At 34.2% G+C, this 27557-nt stretch overlaps 1 protein-coding gene across 1 annotated transcript in view; it reads left to right on the top strand.

Annotated features, from left to right (window-relative positions):
* The window catches only part of LOC100371163 (RYamide receptor-like), a 41429-nt gene extending 22567 nt beyond the window's left edge, over positions 1-18862 (top strand). The window contains exon 4 of the mRNA XM_085493714.1: positions 18761-18862. Within this exon, the coding sequence (XP_085349840.1) occupies positions 18761-18862 (102 nt within the window). The remainder of the gene's footprint in view (positions 1-18760) is intronic.
* Positions 18863-27557: the final 8695 nt, after the last annotated feature.

The raw sequence follows: 27557 nt of genomic DNA, 5'->3' as shown, positions 1-27557 counted from the left end.
CTGCATTACATTACACTGCATTTTGATAATAGAATTATCATGTATAACGTGCGTATTTTCATAGTGTGACGTAAAATAGGACAGATAGTCTATCATCACTTCGTGCCGAACTACTTTTCGTTGTACGCGAGAAAAAGTTATACGGACCTTCCAGGCCTGTTTTCGCGTTTATATATGACACAACAGCACGAGTGATTGTGCTATATCTATCCAAGTCGAGGATTGATAATAATTTGGCGGTCTGGTCAATTACCTTCCCGCCCAAAACATTGTGCTGACATTTGTTCGTTTGTTAACTCGAAAGCATGGAATGGAATGATTATTTATTCATTATTCAAAACGTTATGGGATTGTCATGACATTGTGATAACGTTAAATTGCCAAGAAAACAATAATGTTTTAATGACGATTTATAACTGCAAAAAATTACGATGAGATTTGGTCCTAGTTGTTATGGATACGGCAAATGTGCTAAGGATTCTCGGCCATTGGCAGGTAGTGTCACGGTAAATATCTGATTCGTTGAGTGACGTATTAAAACAATAGAAGTATTAAGTGATAATAAGTAATTAGCAGATGTGGCGGAAGTTTGCAGTTTTAGTTATGATATATACAAACAAATGTACGGGTATTACTGTAAAACATGTTGAAAAAGCGGCATGCAATTTTGGCGAATTGTGGTAAAATGACGTAATAACGAAATGTTGATTTAGCTAATCTCACTTGTCATTGTTGATTTCTTTGTTTGACGACCATTTTGAATTGATAATAAAGTCATTAGCGACATTTTGAATTAGCGAATTTGCGAAAAAGACATGCTCGTAAAAAGGACATGTTTTACAGTATTAGCTTAACCTCCGTCGTGAATATTCGGCTGACTTTTTCACGTTTAAACCAGGTTTTTTAAAACAGTCAGAGCACATTCACACAGACTTTAAATGCATTCAGTGTATTTCATCCTGAAATACTGCATTTTTTTCTTGAAATCTGTATTTCAGTCATTTTGACGAAGTCCGATCCGGTAATGTCACGTGACGCCTGTGACTACATAGTATGTGTGTTCCAGGCTTTTAAACAATATATAATAAATGAAGATTTTTTTATTCAAACATGTAATAACACCCTTCTACCACCTTAACCAATTATCATACCGTGGTATATTATACAAATGTTCACCCCCAGCAGACGTGGACATACAATTTTAGCGACCCGAAGAGCTCATTGTCAACCGAGGCGACGTCGACATAAATTGTTGCTCTCAATCATGGCAATTCTTCAGGTCACGCTCGTAGTGCTGAATATGCTGAATGCATGTATGAACAAAAATATACAAGTTGAAAGAGTTCAAGAGCAGAGCAGTTTTATCATTGATGCCTTTTTACTTTCATGGTTGTATTGATAACCTAATTTCAGCAACTTCAGTCTGACGAAGAATTGACGTGACAATAAGATATTCTGGCAAAAGATTATACACTGATTGGAGAACAGGAACCACTGTAAGAGGGTTCAAATACGTGACAAACGATACACGATAGGCATGACGTAGTCTGTTTATCTACACACTATCTATCGACGCGGCTACACGGAGGTTGCAGCGTGAATTACCCGCTGATACTAACAGTGTACATATTATGGTAGCAGGTTTGACTCTCATTGCTTCGATCTCAATTCGATTACCTGTATATAATCGTAGCCGATCAAATAATACATATGTATGCGGTTTAATTCAACGATGCGGTGATTAACGAGTTTCTGAGCAGCTTTGTATCAGATGCATGAATTTCAATGTCATTTGCACGTCCCTATAGATACGACACTCGGCATGTCACTACAATATGCTAATTATAAACAGATAAGAATTCAATTCCGCGTGGATATCATTTCAAGTCAGGTACCCACTTGAAGCTGTTTATTGTTGTTTTATAATTCATTATACAACATCTAAATTATTATATTTTGACAAAAATGATTCATTTTAGATTGTCTAACCTTCAAAAAATTGTTTAATAAGTTAAATAAACAATAATACCTACAACAATTTCTGATAAACATTGCGCATGCGCATGATTTCAAGCAATTTCAATATTTCCGACTGTCCCGCTACTTGTTACTACGACATATAATACGTGGAGCCGAGGAACGTTTTCTCCAGAGACAACGCGATAATTACAATCGTATCAACTAACGAATTCATTACTTATATATTATTTTACAATCACAATGCGTCCGCGTGATTTCATTCCGGTAAGTCGATTACGCAAATGCGGAAACATTGAAATTTGAGACTGAAATCGATTTATACCCAAATCATTGAATCGAGTCCGTATCGTAATGACGTAATCGCATATATGTTGAATGCTATTTGTCAAGTGAACAACTGGACAAATGCTCCAATAAATTTTGTTTTTGAGCCCCAGAACTGATATTTATCTCAACTTGTATATTAGTTCACTCATAGTTCGAACAGAGACGTCGAGATAATAGTGTTGAACTGTCAATGCAGTCCATTTAATAGGTGTTTTCGTTGTATATTAGTCAAACTGAGTTCTCCTCGAAGTGACAACTGTGATAACAGTATATCTAAGATAAGTGCAATCTCGTTTTCTTGTCGAGTTATGTGAACGTTCTTGTTCCGCGAGCACTATTAACACCATCGCACATCCAGGGACATTAATAATAACAACACTTTGACAGTCGTACGAATCGTACATTGATCTGTTTTTGAGACGTTCCGCTGACGTGTACAGTGTGCTGGCTCTTAACTCTCCGTCTTTCGGTAAGATGATAACACTCTAATAATATGTCAACTAAGACGATGTACTGGTAACTAGTGGACTCAATTATGCAACAATTACGAGTCTAGTGTCACACTAGAACATTATGGATACACCCTAATTGATTAAATCAATCGCTGTTGGCGGATTTTGTTAAAAGGTATACATTAGGTCACGTACGCGTGCGGCATACTCCTTGGAAATCACATGGGGGGAAAAACATAACGAACCATACAGAGTGTTGTTCCGGTCGAGTTGGTTTAACTTTCCCGGCTACTCAGTAAATGTCTGTATCCGTGTCTTTCAAGGGTCTATCCGTGTGTCATCATCATTTGGTCACAAATCTTCGAACAGAATACATCTCAACTTATCCGAAAATCCAACTAAGTAAAAATGTGACCCATTAATGTTGCATTCCCACTTTCCAAATTTACGAAACATCACTTCCGGAACAAGCTAAAAAATATTAAGTGCGTTTAAAAGATGCTGTTTTAGGTAAAACATTAAATAATAAAAATATATATCGTGGCTATATGCCTTAGACAAACATACATACAATATAACTGACCTTCAATGACAAATAAAGCTCTCTCACTCACTCAGTGAGTGTATATTGTTTACAAATTAAGACACCAACTTAAATTCACATTCCGAGTTAATTTCGCCATCACTCACCCACAATCTCAAAATGTTATTGAGTGTTTCAGGGGGACAAATAGCACATATCCACAGTCAAATGTATTTCTAGCAATATCAACAAACATAAAACGAACGAAGAGCAGAAATAATTACATAATAGGCAGAATAGAGGCATAAACGTGAACGGATTAGCACTGATTCAAACTTCAAATAGAGCAAGAAATCAACTTCGCGCATGCGCATGGGGAGGTTTCTCAGAGAACCAGTAGATTTCCAGATTACGATTTTTCACTACTAATAATCCCTGCTTCCAAGGCAAAGTAGCGTGGTTTGAAACACTCACTAGGATTCCTACGAAAGACAGTGAAAGATTTCGTCGTGGGCGAGAGAGCCACGTGACTTCATTTTGCCTTGCAAACAAATGAAGTTTCTCGATCCCTGCCATGCGTAAATACAGATTTACAAGTGTTCGTCACAAAGTTTAGTGCAGGAAATACATGATGTATTCGAGAGCATAAAGAATCCATTTTATCAAACTAGTGTTAGTCTTAATGGTTATATGTTGCCGCTAAAAGATATATCGTATTTGTATTACTAATTCTCTCGTTTCTGTTAAGGTTCTAAATTCTCTTCATTACGTTACATGTCCTACATCTTCATTTAACATAGCTGCAGGTAACAGACATATTACATCTGGCCAAATACACAAATTAACATATAAAAGGTTTCTTAGTACGTCGTAATGTACTCGGTGTAATGGGTTTTATACTGTGTTTGGCGAGATGTTCATTTAAGGCTCCCTATGTGAGTGTCAGTGAACTGATCGCTACAATACTAGATATAGAGTCAAAGCAAAGCTACTTACAAGGTTATGTCTGATTGGGTACCGAACCTTAACATCTAACAGTCGGACCAATCAGAGGGCAGCTTGTTTGTTGACAGTTTTTTTCGACGTATCAAATTCTGTCTTGTATATAGGCTTCCACTCAACTGCAATATTACGCGTGCGCAGTTTCGATTCTGTGAATGAAAGGGGTACTCCCAGTCCATTAGTTCTGCTGAGCGCAGACTCAGAATAGTACACATAGTATATTTTACGACCATTTTATAAACTACAATTATACAAAATATTCGACACAAGACTGAAGCCAAAATGTTAAAATGTCACAATGTCACAACTACAAGTAATGAATGAAGAATGTCAGATTTCATTCCTAGGTGATAGTCGACTGACATGTTATCCGTTCCCCTTATCGATGTCGGGTAAGCCCAACTTTTAATAAATGATGTGGAATGGTGATTCCAATATTGCTGATTTTATGTGAAATGTAGGATGTGACTATACGTTATTAGTTATACACCTAGTTATTTAATTCAGTATATGATGGTTATTTCAATGTCAAAGCATGTGACCATTCACATGTCACTTTAATAGGTAAAATAAATGTATGATAACGAAAATAAATTTGATACTGGATACAAACTTGGAAATAAGCTAATCTAGCGACTATATATATATATGCCACTCTATACCTCACATGAATGCAGTAAGGAACACTGCGGATTTTAAGCTTAAAATGTTACTTCAGTTTCGTACATTTTGAATTTTCCAGACAATTTAATCGTCATAAAGGCGGATGGGTATGTGGGGAGAATGTATCTTTGACAAAATTGGAACATATTCAATTAGTACTCCGTCAATTCTTGTTTAATAGCTGTTTTGCCTTGTCTTGAATGCATAACAAAATCTGTTCATTTTGTCGTTGCCGTTGTTTACATTTTTGTGGTTGCAAATAATTGAAAACTCTTTATCCAATCAGCTTTAAACTTTAATATAATATTAAAAAGTTAATCAATCACATGCAATGCGATTTGGGAAAACACGCAATGCAAAGATTTGCATTAGATATACAAGACGAGCTTAGTCCTTGAACAAGGCAAAATCTTGTTGTGGCTTAAGCTTAAGGGGTGAGGAAATAAGAGGACGTTTCAGAAAGTCAATTCAACTGCAGTTGCAACCACCGGAGGAAAACAGATTGGGTTATCGCAAATTCAGCTAATTTAATGTTTTATTTGTCACTGAAATATACTTAATTAGCATAATATCTAAAAAGTACAATATCAAATGAATCATGTAAACAATTACATTAAAATAAATTCAGTGGTTCAGTTGTTAAAATTGAAATAATAATGACATATATTCAAAAATGAAAGACACCTGCATGAGCTCGAGAAAATCTGTAGATCACCCGCAGAGCACGTGCGTATCAAATTGCTTTCATATGCGACGATTTGAATGATTGAAATGATGGATGCACACAATTAATTGGTAAGCTGCATATTCTCTTGAGAGATATATTGAATGACAATATTCAGACAACAAACAGATAAATTCACACACAAATGGCAAAAAACCCATAAGATTTGTATCTAATGTTGTTTTACTTTAGCAATAAATTAAATAAGAAGATATAACACGAATTTTTCTGATCAGAAATAAATCTACTTTGTTTTAATGTATTCAATGCATTGAATTGTTGATATACCAATAGTGGCCATTAGCTTAGAAAAAAACATCGTATAACTAATTAACTTGTATTGCAATCCAATAATAAATGACCATATGTACGGGCGATGGGAGATCGACAGAAATTATAGAGCATTCTGCTCAGGCAATATTTTCAGCATATAGACATCAGCGAAACACACTTTTCTCCTAACTACTATAGTAATCACAGTCTACAAAAAATAAATGTCACATACAATAAATTAATTAATTAATTAGACTCTGTTAGTTAAGAAATATACAAACTGGTCGACAAGACAGGAAAAATAAATCATTGCACAAAACTTGTAAAACCCCGGATGATTATAATAAATGCATGCGTTGATGAACGTGCACAACTGGATGAGTATGTAACCAACGCAAAACGGGCAGATATAAAGATATATTAAAGATTTAATATTAACGAAATCATTATTTTTAAAGATCGAAGCCTTCCGGGCTTGTATTCCTATCATTATTGTTCGCATTCACTTTCTCTTCCTTTTCCTCTTCCTTTTTTTCTTATTCCGACATTCTGATTTTTGTAGCATTATTGGTACATGGGCTACCTATTTCACGAATAAAGTGACTTTTCCCTGCCATACCCCCCCGAAAACATCCAGAAAAGTTTCAAAATGATCAGAAATATTTTAGCATGTGAAGGGCATTGACGTTTGCAGAGCGTTTGATGAAAGGTCATATGGTGAGGCGTCTTTCTTTGATTCCTTCTTGTTTTTACTGATGGCACATTGTCCTTATTTTTTTTTTATTTTATGTGTTGAATCTCTGTACTGAACCCCTTCAGACAACAGATAATTAATAATAATTCGGATCAGTCACTAACTTTGATTTTAGACAAAAATGACCAAAAATTTGGATATCTGTTTACGTGAAAAAAATATGTTTGATCAGTCACATGGTTTGGCACACATATTTTATGTACAATTGTCACAATTTTGGGCGCTTGTTCCTTATTTGGCTTGAATCGATCAAACTTTTTACAGGAAATGATTGTAATAAGTCACGTGGTTTGACCGGCCGACGAATCAAATAAAATTGATCAGTATCGTGCTTTCGCCGCCATCTTAGATATTTCAGAAAAATTGTCAAATTGTATAGTGTTTGCTTAAATGTCGTAATTTCACAATAGTTGCATGCAATGATGACTTATGAATGGCACGGAACAACAAAAACAACCCGTTCATTAATCTTAATGGTTAATTAATGCACACCAGCTACGTAGACATTATCAGGTTATATACTACATGAACCCTGCTGATGCCGCTTGCGGGTTTAATTTAATTAATGATGTTGTTTGATACTGCATAGTGTAGACGAATAGAATTATGTTTTATATATGAACTTAAAGCGTATGCAAGACACATACATATTAGCTAGCTCAAAAATCGGAACCAATAAAACGCATGCGTAGTGAATTTTATCGTACGTACCAAAACAACAAGTGCACATTCGTATTAGAGATTTCATTTTATTGTTTTTTTCGAACGAATCATCAAAAACGTACTACATGAACGGTGTATCAAACAACAATGCCAAAAACTATACGTTCATGACCACATTTCATCTTTAAGAGGCCATTGGCAAACGTTAATTGTGAATAAAAAACAGTTTATAAATACATAGTTTTTATTCATTGGTAGCATTAAATTGAACCGCAGTGCCACATCGTGGTAGCATGCAACTGTGTCATGAAGCGAGCGAATACGAAAGTGCGCTGTAACATATTGTTTGGGGAAGGGGATTACACTGTGCGTCATATGGCCAACAGCCAACAGCCAACAGGCAAGTATGTGTATCTTAAAACACGCAATGCCTGATTAAACAAAACGGAAATTGTTACACGGGTTTTGTGATCTGAAATTATACGTACATAGGATAATATGTGTATCCATTTCGTGGACTACCAAGGTCATCATCGATTGTGTGTATGAGTGTTTCCGTGGCGAATCTAACATACGTACAATCTGACTTGCCCGGAGAATCGGCAATCACTCGCCAATTCTGTATATATATATTTTTATGAATTAATATATTCGGGGTTGCATTGACATACATGCAACGCGTTTACATTTTTGGGGGAATTGTTATTTACCGAAAGTCTCCAAGCAGCATAACATAGAAAGAAATAACATGGATTGGATTTGAGAATTAATTACAATGTTGCAAACGTAAGAGGATTTGAAACTCCGGAACTTACGGAAATATTCATTTCTTAAGCCTTCATCAGATTTGGTGTTTTTAAGCCGATATTGTCAAAAAGTTTAAGTTGGAAGCATAGACCAATCCCGTTTTCAGAGTAGGACTCGTTACTGTATACTATGAAGTTAATGCCCGGCTACATGACGGATGGGGTAGGTTGACATGCGCAATAACTGTCACAAACAAATACCATATTCTGATGTGTTCATCTTTATTATGCTGCCAGTGCCATAAGTGTATCTGGAGGATTATAGCAGTGTTAGTAGGATTCCTTTTGTGGAACTTATCTTCGAATTGAAGAGATATTAAGAATTTATCTTTAGCGGAAACACATAAATACATAAATTTCGACATGTATGGTAACTCATGACATTCATTCAGTCTGAAACTAATTGATCCATGACCGTCACGATGTAGTCATTAACTACATACGATGACAGCACTGTCGCTCATCAATATGCCGGGCACATCTACTGAACGCAGTGAACACGGAACGTTGGATGAGAAAGAAACATTTTGATCACTGTTATGTGTTTATCTCTACTTTGGAACAGAATGGACATAATTTTACTACCAGTCTAGGTCAGAATTGTTGATTAATCTGAAAAAAAAACAAGTATGCTGTCTTGTTTTTGTAAAGTATCCGCATTCATTCGGCAAGAAATACTTGAAGCTTACTTTTTAACCGTTCTTTTAACCGGGTTTGCAGCTTCCATCTGTTACATCGGAACTAGGTGCGTGCACTGAAGGCACATTTTGAACGACACAGGCGTGCACGTTCGGTAGTTTTGTATACTGTATAGGCTCAGCTTTCAGTCAAAAAATGTAGTTTTGTTCATCAATACTGATTATTCCTTCCAGTTATTTATAGTAACGATTTGAATGCGTTAAATATATTGCAAACAAAACAACTGTCCTGTGTTAGCTGTTCAAACAACGGAATTTCTGGGCGAATGTAGATACAAAGTAACAAACAAACAAACTAAACAAATAAACTAAGGTTCTAAATGTGATCGTAACTGAAACCTTACGAATTAAAAACCTAGTCTGTGGTATTCGTGGTTTTCTTTCGTTTGAGCTGCAACAGTACGTTGCGGTATTCGATCCACAACAAGCGATACCTTTTGACTCCATGTTATCTCGTGGTCAACAAATAACGGCATAAAGCGCTCCAAATCCAAACTCCAAATATCGGCGGTGATTCTATTTTTCAACGTATATATTCTAGTTATATAAACCTCCTCAATCATGATATATGATATTTCAACCAAATAAAATGACGTAATAGCCAGTTTGAGTTGAAATTCATGAAAACTATTGTTGTTCAAACCATATATATTTAGGGCTACTTGCATGCTTAATGTTCAAAACAGAGATAGTAATTAATAGTTATGTTACCATAGTAACTGGTAAAACTGTAGCCCTGAACGTCCCGAAATATTTGTTTTTAGGCATAATTTTGAAGTTAACATTTTACTTTACTCAGGTTTTAAGAATTGTGTGGTTAAGATATACATTATGAATCATAATTAGTTAATAATACCACCAAATATTGATGAAATCACACATTACTGAAAAATCGAATATGTATTTCATTAAAATCTACCTAGTGTATATATATTATATCTATAAAAGATTAATTTTGGTCAAAAAGGTAAAACCCATAATCCCATGCTGACAGTTTATTTGGTGAATGATATGTAACTTCTGTAACTTTGAAAGACAAAAGAAAACTGTATGAGTGTAACGTGGATTCTAATCTCCGGTACAGTGAATCAAATTATCACATAGAACTGGTGAATTTACCCCCTTGACAACGATATTTGTCAGTTTTTGTTTTGTTTGTTTTTTGTCAATTATTTGTTTGTATTCTTGTACTTGGAAATTTCCCAATTTAGGGATTTTTACTCAATTATCCATAGTTGGGTATGTTATTTCCAGTTTAGTTGATGTAATAGAATATAATATAATAAAATAGTAGTATTTACAGTGTGCATTAATTAGGGGGTTAAACTAAGTTTACATTGGACACCCACAGATGTATATCCACGTCAGTTGGGGAAATAGCTTCTTCTGAATTTTTACGAGATCCTGAGGAAGATTTAACGAAGGACAAGGAAAGGTCTGGAACAGGAAAGTTATGGGTTATGTTCATGAATATTGTATCAGATGTTAAAATGTTCATAAGGACTAAAAGGACTGAAAATTGGAAGCTTAACATTTACAATATACATATCATGCTTCTTTATTTTGCTGCAGCAGGACACAATAACTATATATACAAAGATTTCTCGATTATATTTACAAAATTGTCAAGAGCTGTGTCCCTGGAAGTTACTTGTTTCAGTGCGCCGAAATAAGCTTTTCTGGAGTGGTACATGGTCAGACATAATGAGGTCCTGGAAGATACAAGGAAGATTCATGAATATTATTATCCAATAATCCGCTATAACAATTTGGCTTCTTTCTGCACATATAATGGCGCTGTAAAATGAAGCACTTCAATCACTGAATAGTATTTTTACTGAAACTCGATCGCAGCAGCACCATGAAGCTCATCCAGGAAACATCCAACGTGATAGCGCAGATAATGAAGATGTTGCCAACTCATCAGCTGAACTCTACCAACGTCTGTTGTCACGATATCAATGATGATCCCACTGTGAAGGTGTTAGATGGATATGCTCTCTTACATCGTATAACCTACTGCAGTGACTCACAGATGATCAGTTGGGGTTCTAATACAAATTACGAAGTCACTAGCCTTTCTCTCAAGTAAATCCAACAAGCAAAAGCTTATTTAATTACTTTCTATATATCTGACAGATGCTGGAGTTGTTGTTAAACATGCAGGTATGAAGGTGTTGCTGATATTGTTATTATTCACAATACCTCGATTGCTGATGACACATATGTTTTGATACTGCTGCTTCGTCATTCAAGTATGCTGACATCTCTATGCAGACGAAATAACATAATATATCAATCAAGGTTGCAAAATAAGTTACAGGATGGGAACTTTGTATGTGCCTACTGTTTGCCAACGCCATGTCTGGTTGTGATACAAGATCATTTATCTTTGGTCATGGCAAGCTCAAAATAATAACTAGTATTTAGGAAATCCTCTACACTAATTCAAGAGACGAGTAATGTGGGAGAGACGATTGTCAAAATGTTTTACAGTGGAAATCTGACAGAAATAAGTGATATAAATGAGCGGCGATATCTTCATGTTATATCTTCTAAGTATACCCCTGTTGAGCGTATGCCTCTTACAAGCAGAGCCTGCTACTTTCACAGCCCATGCGTACACTACCAGGTTAGTATAAGGAAGCATCTTGATACTTTGTTGAATAAAGTCGATTATGGCTTTACGACACAGGCTGCCTCAGTTTCACCTATTATTAAAGATATTACAGCTGCACCACCGAAACGTCCTCCAACAATTAGATGTTCATGCAAGACTAGTGTGCACTTATGTTCAAAAAAGGATCTTCCTTGTAGTATTCACTGCAAATGTCAGGCACAATGAGAGTATAGCCCGCCAACAAGCTACATTGCAGGTGGTGATGATGACGATCCTGAAGAAATTGAGAACATTGACGACCCAGTGTACGAATATTCTCTGGAACTACTTACATAGACAAGGTCATCAAGTTCAACATAATTATGTATGAGAAATAATGTCTATTCTTACTGCAGAATGAGTTCTCAGAACACAAACATACTCGATCGGATTTCTGGAAAGTAGCGCACATTTTTTCCCATGTATTTTTCCATTGTTTTTTCCATTTTTGCAGTGCAGAAATGTTAAAGTAGTCAAGTGAACACTCACATTACTCATATTGACGTGTCACGTTTTAGTTGAATAAAGACCTAAACATGCACTATACTACATTTTAAAAACCAAAAATAGCATTATTTATACATGAGAAAACATCTGTTTTTCAGGTTTGTTTTGATTGATTGTTCTGTGCACGTCTGTGACACCCATATATATCAAACGAACAGTTGTTTCTTTTTAGATTATCAAAAATATGATCTGTTTCCATGGTAACAATGTAAAAACATTTAATATGTGTGTTTATTGGCTTTAATTTGATATATCACTGGAAACCAGTGCGGTTTGTAGGTTCAACTCAAAATTGTGTTTTTCACACTTTTGACAAAAAATCGTATTTTTATGTGTTCGAAAAACAGTAGTTTTATGGCATCGACATCTAAAGATTAAACCGAAACATTGTTTGTTATAAAGAATGTATGGGTTCTCGTTAGTTTCTATTGGACTAATACCACACGTTATGTTTGGTGTTAGGCGCGAGTAACCTGTAATAATTACCGATTCCCGAATTGATTGCGTTTGCGCGTTTATCGTTTATGTATTTGCGCATATTGCGTGATCTAAGGTCAACAAACTGGACGGTAGGACAGATTTCGAATGTTAAAAATGCAGTACACCGCTCATTCGTGTTTCCAATTCGCAGCGTAAAAATCAAACCAGCTTTTACCAAAGCATATCAGCCTTGGTGGGTATGTCACGGTCATATTCACTCAGGGAAACACACACGTGCCGTCTGTTTTTTCAGTTCATTTCCTTTTTCAACTGGTAAACGTTTCGCAGTTGTATTGCATAGTTTCCATAAGCTGTCGCTTTTAGTTTGTTTTTCTTTTTCTATTTTTATATTTGTGACCGTCTGTCAGTAAACGATTGTAAATTCACGTACATGTTCAAAATCAGCAATTATTATACATCGAAAACAATAGAATTTACTCGTGCATAAAACGCCGTACAGACGTGTTCGAACAAGATACAGACACCATCGAATGTCTTATTTGGAAACCCTGCACCACGTGTTCGTCATATTCGAACACTACCTTTTGTTTACTTCAAACACGTAAGGACTATCAGCGCGCGATGGAAACAGAATACCGTCACTGAACGCAAACGTTCATTACCATTTATCTCCCAATAAATTATTACTAAAAGCAGGGGAAAGATGTATAATAATAAGCCTATCACGAGAATACCGCAAAGTATGCACTCAGACAGTACGGAGTTGGTGATGCGTTGGTCGATACGATCACCTTACTGCCTCCGTGCATACTTAGCGATATTCTTGTAATAACCTCATATTATAATACGCAGCGCAGCCCATTATTGAAACCAGGCGTTCTTATCAGTTTAGATTGGTGCCACGTGTAGCCCGGTATTCAGATGGTAATCGGGAAATGTATCAGGGGTAAATTCTTCTCCTCTGGGTTTCTCCACACGTGCCAGGGGGGAAGCTCGTCTCGTCTCTATATCTCGTCCCCTTGAGGTACGGGATCGGGAAAGTCACTTAAGTTTTACAGTCAAATAAGACACACACAACGAAATACGTTTCAACTCTTGTCTTAGTCGGACAGTCGAGCACTCTATAAGACACAGCGCCCTGGGGAAAAGTCCCCAAGACTATCGCAAGGCTGACCCAAGACTCGCCCAAGACTGTGCTTAGACTCGCCCCAAGGCTCTCCAGGACTGGACTCTCTCTGTCGTGCTGTACTCGCCAAGACCAACTAAAACAACTTTATTCATTTTCAAAACTCTAACCAATTACAAAACAGTAAAAAGACTCTAGGGCGTAACCTTCAATCATAAAGCCAATCACACTAAATACTGAATACGTCATATCTTTTGATTAATCGTTCACTACATTAATAACTACGGATACTAAACTGTGAGAAATAGTAGTCTGAATAGGACGGTTATCTCGTAATTAGTTCCAAATTACTGAGCCAAGTTCCGTTCAAAACCTCGCCTGCCTAAACGATGACAGACATAACACAACAATTCGCTAGTAATCAGCTAATTAAGTCGGTCAACAGATACGCAAAAACAAATTCATGACAAATGCATGAGGTCAAACCACACTGTTTGTATGAATCATAAATCAAATGTTTAATGTTTCTCAAATCTTTCAAACAAAACGCCAATAATGATTCTTTCATTTTAAAAAATCTCCTGTAGACGGATTTCTGCTTGTCGATAAATTTATCACATAATTACGATTTGAACTATCACTTACCAAGCATAAATATATTTTAAAATATATATATATATATGCATGTTTCAAATGTATTAAAATGCATTTTACACTACAAAAACGCATTTTTAAATATTCTGTAAGCGAAATAAAAATAAATTTTAAACTCATGTTTTCGACACTTTAAATATGTTTAAAATGTAATTTAAAAGGTTTTACTACGTGATAAATAAATGCATTTTAATTGGTATTTTAAATAAACGCGTTGAACACATACTTTGTACAACCTAATGATTTACATACATGAGGCTTACTCGTCTTCGTATCGCCATGTACCTATAACCATATTATAGATCTGTCCGCTATTTAAAGAATTAAATACCCGCACAAGATGGCTGTAAGGTCAGCTATTCAGTATCTGTAACAGTAACTTGTGTTCTAAAATGTTCAAATTCATGAACAAACCTGTTTGCCGACAGTCTGAACTCTACAACGCAATAATTTCTGAACATAAGCTAGTTAGACTCAAGAGTCAAACACGGGCAGAACTCCATTGTACAAATTACTGAACATTTGGGTATAGATTTACCATTATAATTGATTTGTTTGCAATACGTATTAAATACCTTCAATTCTGACTTAGGGATTTAATTAAAGGCACACATATCTAAGTGTGGAAGTGATGTATTGGAAATATGTTTCCAACCCATGTTTGGTTGGTGACAGTGTACACATTGAGCACACTGTTCGACCGTGCACTCTTCGTGCATATCTCATACATTCAATCCAGCTTATCCGAATCGAGATATATAGTTTAGATTTTTTACGTTTTTTATCGCGACGATGTTCTCAAGGACGTCCACGTGCACGACAAAAGCTACGTACACAGCATCGTGAATTATTACAAATAGAAAACGTGTAAATGTATGTTTAAAGTATGTGCAAGCACTCAACGTAAATTCAGAACATTCTTTACATGATTGAGTTCCAAAGTAAGCCATTACAAAGATTTGCACAATCGAGCTTACCAATTAAACTAGGTCAACTACCGAACGAGAGGGGTCACTCAAAACAAAACCACCAATTGTTAGACTCCATGTGCTCTCCAAACCCTTGAGTAAGAAAGCTATGAGTGTATGCTTTCCGCAATTGTCTGGCTAGTGTGTTTACTCGTGCAAGAGTTTAAAAAGAAACAATATGTTACAAGGTATGTTACGATTACGCTCAGCTGAACACGCCAAACGTAATTCCCTTGAGATTTTCAGAGAACGAGGCTGTTATTACCAAGACAATCCTCACATTTGTGACGTTCAGCGATTTGTTTATGCCCGAACACTTGATTGTGGTTTTTGGAGTATATAATATATGAATCCGATTCATGCAAATTCTGTCATTTTGACGATGTCGTTCGTAGTTGTCTATGTAATATTCTGTAATTGTCCTCAAAATCCAACCATGATTCGGTAGGTAAATGTGTGATTACTGCGAAATTAGGAGAAATGTGCTTTCATTATCTTTTTCCGTGTACGTCATAAACCATTTTATTCAGGCTCGTTTGTCGCTTAATAATAACTGAAATAGTACTCCAATTATCTAACTATCACATCACGTTTTCATTTCACAATTTTAATCATATTTTGACGACTGGCATTCTCAGTTGTCTGGTCCGAAGAAGTAAATTCATCATCGAGACGACCTCCTTCAGCATGGTTTAGAACGTTGTTACAGGACCACGGAGGTGATAATCTGCATGTCCACAAAATAAAACTTGTTTGAGAGTGATATATAGGTATAATGGGAAGCAAATCGCGGCTTCTTACGGTATACTTATTAGGCTAGACAGCAATCTGCCAATTTCCGCGTGACATACTCATTTATTTCACTGTTTTATGAGTATTTTTAAGTAAGATAATGATTACCTGGTGTGTGATATAATGGTTAGTATTTCCACCTAACATCAGGAAGACTGTGACCTCGACTCCCATGGTCGGCTCTACACCTAGCAGAGGAAGAAACGTACGAATCTGCACTAATGATAGTTTCACGTCTTTCATATTTGGGAGAATGACGTCATCTTGGACGGGATGTAAAGCTATCGGCCCACTGTACTGTTTCTAATCTTTCTGAACGTGATCAAGTTCTTCTAGCAAATAGTAGCTGTTTCCACTGGATGAATGATCATGTATTCCTCTCAATACATGTATATGCTTGAGTTGTACTCTCATTTCCGAGTCTACAATTGTGCCCGGAGCTTGTTGCCAAGATTGTATGAGTGCTAATATGCATCTTCGCTCAAAAAAAACAATACTTTCCAAATAATTAAATAAAGTGAACTTTATCGCTTTATTTATTTTACTAGTATGGAAAACAGTGTGTGCTTTAGTTAAAACACCTGATTCTCTATTTGTTCCCGGGTACATATATTGGATCACATGTTATATTATTTTACTTTGTTATGGTCCCTTTCAATCAAAAATGGTATAGTTCTTTCACTTATTATTATCTGACAATTGGAATTTGATCGAGTGGCAAACGCGAGTACATATGTCAAGGCCATCAGAAATATGCGACTATGAAATTTGAAAATAAGAACCAAGTACATATAGACAGAAGCGATTACAGTTATAAATCATGTTAAAGGTATTAAATGTTTTTTTTTACACTAGTTCAATGTGCTTGTATGTCCGTAGGCGTGATGTGCATGATTGGAATGCAGCACATATGTACAAGTAAAAGGCATTGATTTCCCATGCGGCGTGATAACGTTTTACAGGGTATTGGCATCAGCTTATTGCTCAATTGAAAACAAAATTATACAGGACTCGTCTGCTACATCATGTAGTGCAGATTCAACAATGAAAACTTGAAATGTGCGGATTGGAATTGTTTTAATCACGATACGAACGAAATATTGGATTGAACTCAGGTCGGTATGGTGTATATTTTTTGCGTGAATCGCGATAAGAATTACGTCTGGTGCGCTGGTGAAATAAACACCACGGGGTGTATTACCTCGTGCTGGCTCGTTGATTATATTGCCTGATTGTTATTGTGTAGGAAAGTGCTGGTGTCATTTTATTAGTTACGGACATCATTGAAATTTGTCTTTGTTCTGCAAATTATTCAAACGTGCTACAGATTAGTGTAGCAAATTGCGATGATTATGTTTAAATAAGGTGTTCGATGTCCTATCAATGAGTGACTGACGCTCGGTTCAATCTTTTCCGTTTGTTTACTAGTGTTTCTTCCACAATTAGTTTAATGATGTTTTACGAGAATTTACAATTTATTATTTCAAAATTCTTTTTTTATTGAAAAAGCTAACCTCTCCCCAAAATTAGTTATGCCGACAAAGTGAGATAAGAACACTAACATGAAAAAACCTTTGTTAAAACTGAAAATATATAAAAAAAAATCCACAATTTAAACAATATTCGATGTTATTGTACCTCGTAGCCCTATCAGTCAATCCGATTCTCGCGTTTACCGGTCATTAAATTTCAATATTAAGTTCTCCAGTAGTTAAAATACGTCAGCTGCCGCACTTTCACATACGTTACAATTGATCTAAAATAGACGCTTTTCTGTTGAGGTTTATCCGTGTTTTCTCAATGAATCACCTCTAATTTGTGAATTTTCTGTTCACTTGTATACGTAACCGATGGATAATTATCCAAAAACACAACACCATGTACGAAATCCGCATTTCCGATTTTTTTAGTATTAAAATTATGTTTAGTAGTTTTATTTATTTCATCAAGGTAATTTTATGATTCATTGTGTATCACACATTTATGTAGAGGGTTAAATTGTTCATTTAACAGAAACATGTTGTTTTATTGTTTTTTTTATGGTCTGAGTGGCTGTATGCTGATTTTATTTGTGTGCAAAATGTTTGCTCTGTTCGGTATAGTAAGGCCAGACTTTTTTTATTCCTTGTTTCGCGAGTTTTTATAAGGCAATTTTTTGAGGAGGGCGAAAACAAAATAAAATTAATTCCTTTTTTCATAAGATTTGTGTGATTCTCGATGAATTGAAAGTGAGATCATTGACTGAAGAGAAGAAATGAAATAAAATGTTATTCCATGTATAACCTTGTTTTCTCATCTGCGCGAGACTTCAGTACTTTGATTATGATACTCCCACGAAAATGCAACTTGAATTTGTTATGCGGCGGGCGGAAAAAAAATGAAGATAAAAATAATTTTAATTTTAATTTTTTTAGCATATTTTTGCGCTTACAAGTCGGCGGACGCGAGAAATTACGCTGAAATAAAATTATATTTTTATTTCATTTTCGTCTCCTGTTCATTCGGCGGGTTCGCGAAACAAAGGATAATAAAAGTCTGGCCTAATACGAATATTGACCCGGACTAATTTGTCAACCCGACTAAGGTGGACTGTCGACCGATGTAAAGCCAATACAATATCTGTATATTATTATTCCTCATCGTTCTATATATTTAACATTAGAGGAATCAAAGTGTACAATATGTTTCAGCAAAGTTCTAAAATAAAAATGCATTCCATAAATATCTTTCATGTCCCACACTTATTAGATCCCGTGTCGTCGAGGCTATGCGGCTCGCACTGTGAAATATCGAGTGTTCGTCATCGAAGGCTCGTTGAAACAGTATGTGGTCATACGATCATGGCGTTGAGGGATACACTTTTCCCAAACCTTAGAATGGTTTCGTCTCTGCGCAGTTCCATGTATTCATTGTGATTTCAGAAATGAAAATCGATACTAACGGTTGGTGGTTAGCATTTTATTCTGAATATGACGAATACATGGCATAGAATGGGACTTTAACTTTGGGAATCGGTCTACAATTGCCAAGCCCCAAGAAAACGACAAAGTGCGTATCTTAGCCAAGTACAGTAGTTGAGTCTTTCAGTATTCAAGTATTAGTTATGCATGGAAATAACGCACTCGATAACCGTTATTCATTAAACAAAATTCGTAAAGGGGAAATTTAGTTTAAAAACACAAAGCATATGAATCAGGACAATTGACTTAACAATACACAGGAACAAAACAAAACAACTGACAAGTACAATACACTACATAACATTGCCAAATCAGTACTATAAAATATACATGTATTCCATGGTATTAATAAAGGGGTGTTTCAAAAAAAGTTTGCAGATCCTCCCAAGTCATAATCAAGTGGTTTCTATGTGAAGCATGACGTCTACATCAGAAAAATATCATTGATGTCATCAGCGATATTGTATTATTTAGTTGTTTGGACAATGTTTACTTTCCTGGAACAATGTGTTTTTTCTGTTATATTTGCATATTTGTTTTAAATATTCACAACAACAATTATCTAATGCTACACTCTCTAATGCTATTGTTTTTAAAATATTAAAATCTTTTGTAATATCACCGTTACGCCGTTTGATTTTGATGAAGAAAAAAAAACACCAAAAACATCTGAACATATAATTACAAAAGAGAATGACTTGTTTTTAAATTTTTTGCTATTTTCTCATAAATATACTGATTGTATATTAGGTAATGCATATTTAATATTTGTAGACGCGTTACACATAATCTAATTCGGACAGTGCAGCAGTTGGATTACTGTTTTTTCCTGTTCGTTATTGTATATATTTGTATTACCGACATCGTGACAATCCCTCCAAGATAAAATCAGTCAATAAAAACTGCTCATATCGCCATCAATCTGACACGGCAGTGTCATAACATTGAACATTGAAGAAAATAGATTCTCAAGTGATATTGATTTGTAAGAATTGCAGTTAGACTATTGGAAAATATGAAAAATAAAAATATGTACAAGAAGGACGACGGAAAAAGAAAACGTTTTAGAAAACATACATTCACTGTTTGACAACCATCTCTCCTCCTACGACTTCCACAGTTGATGATAATATTCGCGGTACATGGCAGATTTAACGTATAACACACAAAGAGACAAGTTCTTGCTAGTTAAACATTGTTATATGCTATATGCTGATTGACAGACATTATAGCTTACTTCCAGAAAACCAATTTCCTCCAGCTACTCAGATTTTCAAATGGACAAACTTATATAAACACAGACGTGTATTACATACATATAAATCAGTCAGCGCTGCTTGGGATAATACTTTTACATAACCTAATTTATTGTTTCTACATTTATGTAAAGTTCTCAAGTGAAGAAATAACTCTTCATTAATCCGTGGCACACGCGTCTACTCATTTATCCTTTTCATTCGATATTGTTATTATTAATATTGAATACATTTATTGATAGACAACAGTTATAGACATACGGCACTCCTCCCGTTCCAGGCAACACGTGGACGCGTCCTTCCGTTGTTGAAAGTAATTTTACACGGTTTTACCTTTTTCATATTTACATTATTTGCTTTTGGAAGTACCCTGTGTATCGTTTGTTTCTGTTCTTTCGTGTCGATGTACAGCGACGTGCATTGCCAAAGATATCATTCGAAAAATTGAAGCCTACCATCGTTGCTATGGTCACTGTTTTTTTTTCAGAGGGGCTTGCAAGTCTAAAATTAACAAGGATGCTGACATCGTAAACAGGTGTATTTTACCAGATATGAAATAAAATACACAGGTACAACAAAATCCGCTAAAAAGAAATATATACATCTAATGCTCATCAAATATTAGAGTCCTTTGTTTATGTTTGTAAAGAAGTAAACATCCTTGGGAATTTCTACACAATTAGCGACGTTGTCAAATCAAATATACCGAACACAATTTATTCAGGTGCCACAAGTGACACAACATTTCCTTCTCTCGGTTGGCGAATATATCAACGAACTACAACGAAAACTCAGACATAACCCTCCAGGAAAAACTGAACCAAACTCCAAACTCATTACTGCTGAACTGAACTCATAATTGTAACTTAATTCACCCCCCATCGGCAGGTAAATTATCTGTTGAAAAGGTTTCAATGTAGGTTGTACAATCGAAACTCTTACATACATAACGATTCTGACATTTTGTGGTCAAAATACGCCGTCGGATTAAACATCCTAGTGTTATCATGGCATATATTTTGCTTCTTAAGAGAAGTTCTCATTGACTGTCCTTTATGGCGGGAAAATTGACTCGACGGTATAAACAAAATCATAAACGAAAAAAGAAACTTGAGTCAATTTCAATAACCGCGCCGTATCTGCCAAACTGCCTTTATTCTCTCTACGTATATCTTTATGTTTTACAAACGCCAACGCAAGGCATAATATGGACTTGATAATGACAAATGTAACATGTTTCTTGTTTCATGATTGTTGATAACAAATACAAATAGTTTGTATTGTTATCATTCAATAAAAATGATATTAAACCGAATAAAGCATCATATCATTTTCTTCTGGTCAGATAGTATGTTTGAGTGGTTAGCGCTTCCGCCTGCAGTTGCGAGGCGTTGCGCTCTGTGCGCGCGTTCGAATTTCCTGATGCGTATTGTTCGTTTGCCTGTAATTATTTACATTTCGTCAGCCGATTGTCTCTGCTAGTGGACAGTATTTGTCCCCGAGGATAAAAATAAATTATGTATATAGTTAAACTACTACATGTTTAAGATTCAGTTTGTGTTTTTCTATCTACTCACTGTGAGGGCATGTTCTCTGCAGGCCATTTTGAGTCAACATTTTCGAGGTCATTTAGTGTGGTTGAGTAGTTAGAACGTCCGCCTGAAGTGGCGAGGCGCTGCAAGATCGAATATCTTGTTGCGTGATTTCATCTATATATCTGTAATAATTTCCATGTATTCCACAGGGTTCTGTTGCTGCCCGAGTGTATTTCATCGGCACACCTGGTAGCTGAGTCAATTAAAAAAGCACAATGTACACAGAAATGAAAGTGATTTACAGAAACAATCGAAACTGTACATGTTGTTTCAACTAACGTAAACAGTAACGTAAATATGTATAATTACTTGATCACTAATCTCAGAACAGGATAACGGATAGACATATGTTGCCTGGCATATAATTAAAATATTATTAAAGTTCGTTATTTTCTTTATTGTTGAATGGAAAAAAGAAAAATGGATGGGCGCGATGTGCTACGAATTCCCACCAACTGATGTCTAAGACTTGCATAATATATATTTGTTGTTAGTGTGATGTAGCCCAAATCATTTACATAATTTCATATGAACGGCATGCCACAAGTAATTTTATGATAAATCCAGGTACACAATGCCAATCCCAATGTTTGAAAAAGGGGAATCTATTGACGTCATAGTCACATGGCCACACGCCTGTAATGGTGGCCGCAAAACTATAGAAATTTATTGAATACGTACTATAGTCAAATAACATTATATGATACCATAATGTTTCTAAATTTAAAAAAATAAATCATCTATTTTTCTTTATACGTGAACAAGTATATAAGCTCAGTGCGAGAGATATTATATAGCAACTAGGCTAAAATAATGTATACACATGAAATTGAACAATTTACTCTAAAATATATATTCGATAGTTACATATAGAACAGTAAACATAAAACAGAACAAATCAAAAAGAAAATTACATTCGTCGTGTTGTCCTTACATATAGTTGTTTGTCATGAATCGTGGAACAGTGGGATATTTTTTTATTTTTTATATGTAAGATTCCAATAATACTCCGGACAAATAAGTTCATTCATAGTTATACAAAACCACAAAATGCATTATTATATATAATGAAACCAGCTTGCTGTGAAAATTGTATTCCCCGGCCGCTCACATCATATTGGTATGATTGTTCACTAAATCATCATAATACGTAATTCCGCGGTGTACTTCGTGACAAATCCAATTTTACTCAAAACAGTTTTGTACACCTTATGCCCAATATCGTGATGATAATTAGTCAAAATGCTGTCGCATGGAAGCCATCAAATCTGATTTATGACCGCAGGCGATATTATACAGAATTAATAACTTGTGCAGACCACTGAAGCTGCAGGTCGGCGTCCTCTCTACGCCGATCTAACACATATCGCGCAAAGAATGCCGGGAGTTTGTTCCAAATCTCAAACGTTTCTAAGTCAATCGTTGGTCGGCGCGTATTTATTATAAATCGTTTCAGTGATTTCTTTTCTAAATAATGATAAATGAAACTTCTAAAATACTGTGTAAATAAACTCCGCCCTCCTCACAGTCTGTTCAATCATATGCGCAATAAAAGTAAGTGACACCAATGACTCATCAATAATAATAACAGCGTGGTATCAAAGTTATATCGTCAGCTTTTATTAAGAAACCTGAGTTTATATGACTATAACTTATATTTCCAATAATTTCCATGTTCAAACTATGTTCAAGCATTCTTACAAACAAAAAATATCAACTTATCTATTATCTTAATAAAATTACTGCAGGCATAATTAAGAAATGGCGAAATGTTAATTCTACTCCGAAATTACCGAATTGTCTACTTAATAAGCAACTATTATATAGTAAAATAATGTTCAAGTGTAATCTTTTATGTGTTGCCTATGTGCTTTTTTACTATTTTGCGCAAATTAAAAAAACAATGGGCTAAAAATCAATCCGAGATAATACTCTTTCACAAAAACATCACAATCGTTGTTGTATAATTTCATATTTATGTTCCTTCTTTATTACAACTCATTTGTATTTAATTGAATTGTCTTTTTTACAGACTGACCTCGTCAAATTCCTATCCTGTCGTTGGCAAGGACAGAATAGAATGCAACCCAATATACGCCAGTCCATAACTCAGAGCACACGCTCTGCCAACAAGAAACTATCCAACATGTCTACATCAAGCTCAGGCAGCAGAAAAAATATTCGGTAAAGACACTATTATGATTTATATACGTTTTTTATTCTTATATCAATTAATCTTAAATATCCACTGTCGTAATATACACTCTAGACAATGCGTCGCTGTGATTGGATGCAGCAATCGACTAGTTCAAGGACAGTTGAGAAGAGGCGTACGAATGTTTATGAAGTACATATATAGTTCTGATCACTAAAATTTACCCACAAATTATAGAATAGCAGGGTATATAGAATACCAATGACGAAAACCTTAAATTCGTTGTCACTTCTTTCTAGAAGTTGTGCAACACTTTTGATTGATTGATTTATGTAACAGTCTACCTTTCATTCAGTTTTTATGCAGGGAAAGAAACAGAAAAAATCAACGACCATGCTGTCTGAGGACTAACATTGGTAGTCTCTACCCGACAAGGACAATAAATGAGACAATGGCGAGTGGCGCTGTAAATGCATCCTAAAGGATGCTACCAATTTGCGAAGTTAGTTTCAGTCGTGTGTATGTTGTACATATTGAACTCGGGCATAATTCAATTTCGTGAAATTGACAACATGAATTTGGTAGAAGGAATTCAACCCAATATATACATACCTGACTACAATGGCATCCATCACGGAATTCTACAGTGTCAGTAAACATTCAGGCAATTCAAATGCATAGTTAATAATTCACAAACAAACTATGGACTGCCTATTATGTAAACAAGTTGTACTCCAAACACGACATACACAACCAACATACCATATCATGAGTTCATTTTGCAGAGACTGAATGATGAAACGGCGTCAGTGAAATTAAAGATATAAATAGACTTTTAGAAATTAATAATATTAGCAATAGTTTCTGCAAACACGTATTAATGTATTTGTATGTGTTTACAGAGCTAATTATTTAATGTCTTTCTTTAAGCTCTATATTATCATGGTGTAGTTATTTATTCAACACCTTACAATGAGAAAGGCAATATAATAATAGAAAAGTATGTTATAATACATAACACATGAATACCAAAGTATGTGCAAGTCAAGCATTCTTACAATAAATTGATACAAATATTTGTTATAATATAAAAACATGAACACCTAAATATGTGAAAGTCAAGCATTCTTACAATATATTGATACAAATATTTGTTATAATACAAAAAACATGAACATCTAAATATGTGAAAATCAAGCATTCTTACAATAAATTGATACAAATATTTGTTATAATATAAAAAACATGAACACCTAAATATGTGAAAGTCAAGCATTCTTACAATAAATTCATACAAATATTTGTTATAATATAAAAAACATGAACACCTAAATATGTGAAAGTCAAGCATTCTTACAATAAATTGATACAAATATTTGTTATAATACAAAAAACATGAACACCTAAATATGTGAAAGTCAAGCATTCTTACAATAAATTCATACAAATATTTGTTATAATATAAAAAACATGAACACCTAAATATGTGAAAGTCAAGCATTCTTACAATAAATTCATACAAATATTTGTTATAATATAAAAAACATGAACACCTAAATATGTGAAAATCAAGCATTCTTACAATAAATTGATACAAATATTTGTTATAATATAAAAAACATGAACACCTAAATATGTGAAAGTCAAGCATTCTTACAATAAATTGATACAAATATTTGTTATAATATAAAAAACATGAACACCTAAATATGTGAAAGTCAAGCATTCTTACAATAAATTCATACAAATATTTGTTATAATATGAAAAAATGAACACCTAAATATGTGAAAGTCAAGCATTCTTACAATAAGTTGATACAAATATTTGTTATAATATAAAAAACATGAACACCTAAATATGTGAAAGTCAAGCATTCTTACAATATATTGATACAAATATTTGTTATAATATAAAAAAACATGAACACCTAAATATGTAAAACTCAAGCATTCTTACAATAAATTGATACAAATATTTGTTATAATATAAAAAACATGAACACCTAAATATGTGAAAGTCAAGCATTCTTACAATATATTGATAGAAATATTTGTTATAATACAAAAAACATGAACACATAAATATGTGAAAGTCAAGCATTCTTACAATAAATTGATACAAATATTTGTTATAATATAAAAAACATGAACACCTAAATATGTGAGGGTCAAGCATTTTTACAATATATTGATACAAATATTTGTTATAATACATAAAACATGAACACCTAAATATGTGACACTCAAGCATTCTTACAATATATTGATACAAATATTTGTTATAATACAAAAAACATGAACACCTAAATATGTGAAAGTCAAGCATTCTTACAATATATTGATACAAATATTTGTTATAATATAAAAAACATGAACACCTAAATATGTGAAAGTCAAGCATTCTTACAATATATTGATACAAATATTTGTTATAATACAAAAAACATGAACACCTAAGTATGTGAAAGTCAAGCATTCTTACAATATATTGATACAAATATTTGTTTTAATACAAAAAACATGAACACCTAAATATGTGAAAGTCAAGCATTCTTACAATAAATTGATACAAATTTTTGTCATAATACAAAAAACATGAACACCTAAATATGTGAGGGTCAAGCATTTGTACAATATATTGATACAAATATTTGTTATAATACATAAAACATGAACACCTAAATATGTGACACTCAAGCATTCTTACAATATATTGATACAAATATTTGTTATAATACAAAAAACATGAACACCTAAATATGTGAAAGTCAAGCATTCTTACAATAAATTGATACAAATTTTTGTCATAATACAAAAAACATGAACACCTAAATATGTGAGGGTCAAGCATTTGTACAATATATTGATACAAATATTTGTTATAATACATAAAACATGAACACCTAAATATGTGACACTCAAGCATTCTTACAATATATTGATACAAATATTTGTTATAATACATAAAACATGAACACCTAAGTATGTGAAAGTCAAGCATTCTTACAATATATTGATACAAATATTTGTTATAACACATAAAACATGAATACCTAAGTATGTGAAAGTGAAGCATTCTTACAATAAATTGATACAAATATTTGTTATAATACATAAAACATGAACACCTAAGTATGTGAAAGTCAAGCATTCTTACAATATATTGATACAAATATTTGTTATAACACATAAAATATGAACACCTAAATATGTGAAAGTCAAGCATTCTTACAATAAATTGATACAAATATTTGTTATAATACATAAAACATGAATACCTTAGTATGTGAAAGTCAAACCAATTTCAATGTGGTGAAAAAACACGTGTAATAATACATAAAACATAATTACATGATTATATGGGTGGCAAACACTATCTTATTTTTGTTTCTTGGTTTTTGTTATAATAATTGATATTTTGAATTGACGCCTTTGTTTTTTGAGCGCCATGTATATACAATTTCTGAATACCATCTGACGTAGCCATTGTTGTAAATGTATATGGCTACTACGTCAAGATTCTTCTCTTTATCAATGATATTTGGTGTAAGCATATGTAAAAATAAAATAAAGTTGAAA

This window comes from Saccoglossus kowalevskii, chromosome 19 (assembly GCF_978046115.1).
Source record: "Saccoglossus kowalevskii chromosome 19, keSacKowa6.1, whole genome shotgun sequence".
Classification (NCBI taxonomy): domain Eukaryota; kingdom Metazoa; phylum Hemichordata; class Enteropneusta; family Harrimaniidae; genus Saccoglossus; species Saccoglossus kowalevskii.
This window is presented reverse-complemented; position numbering and strand designations above follow the sequence as displayed.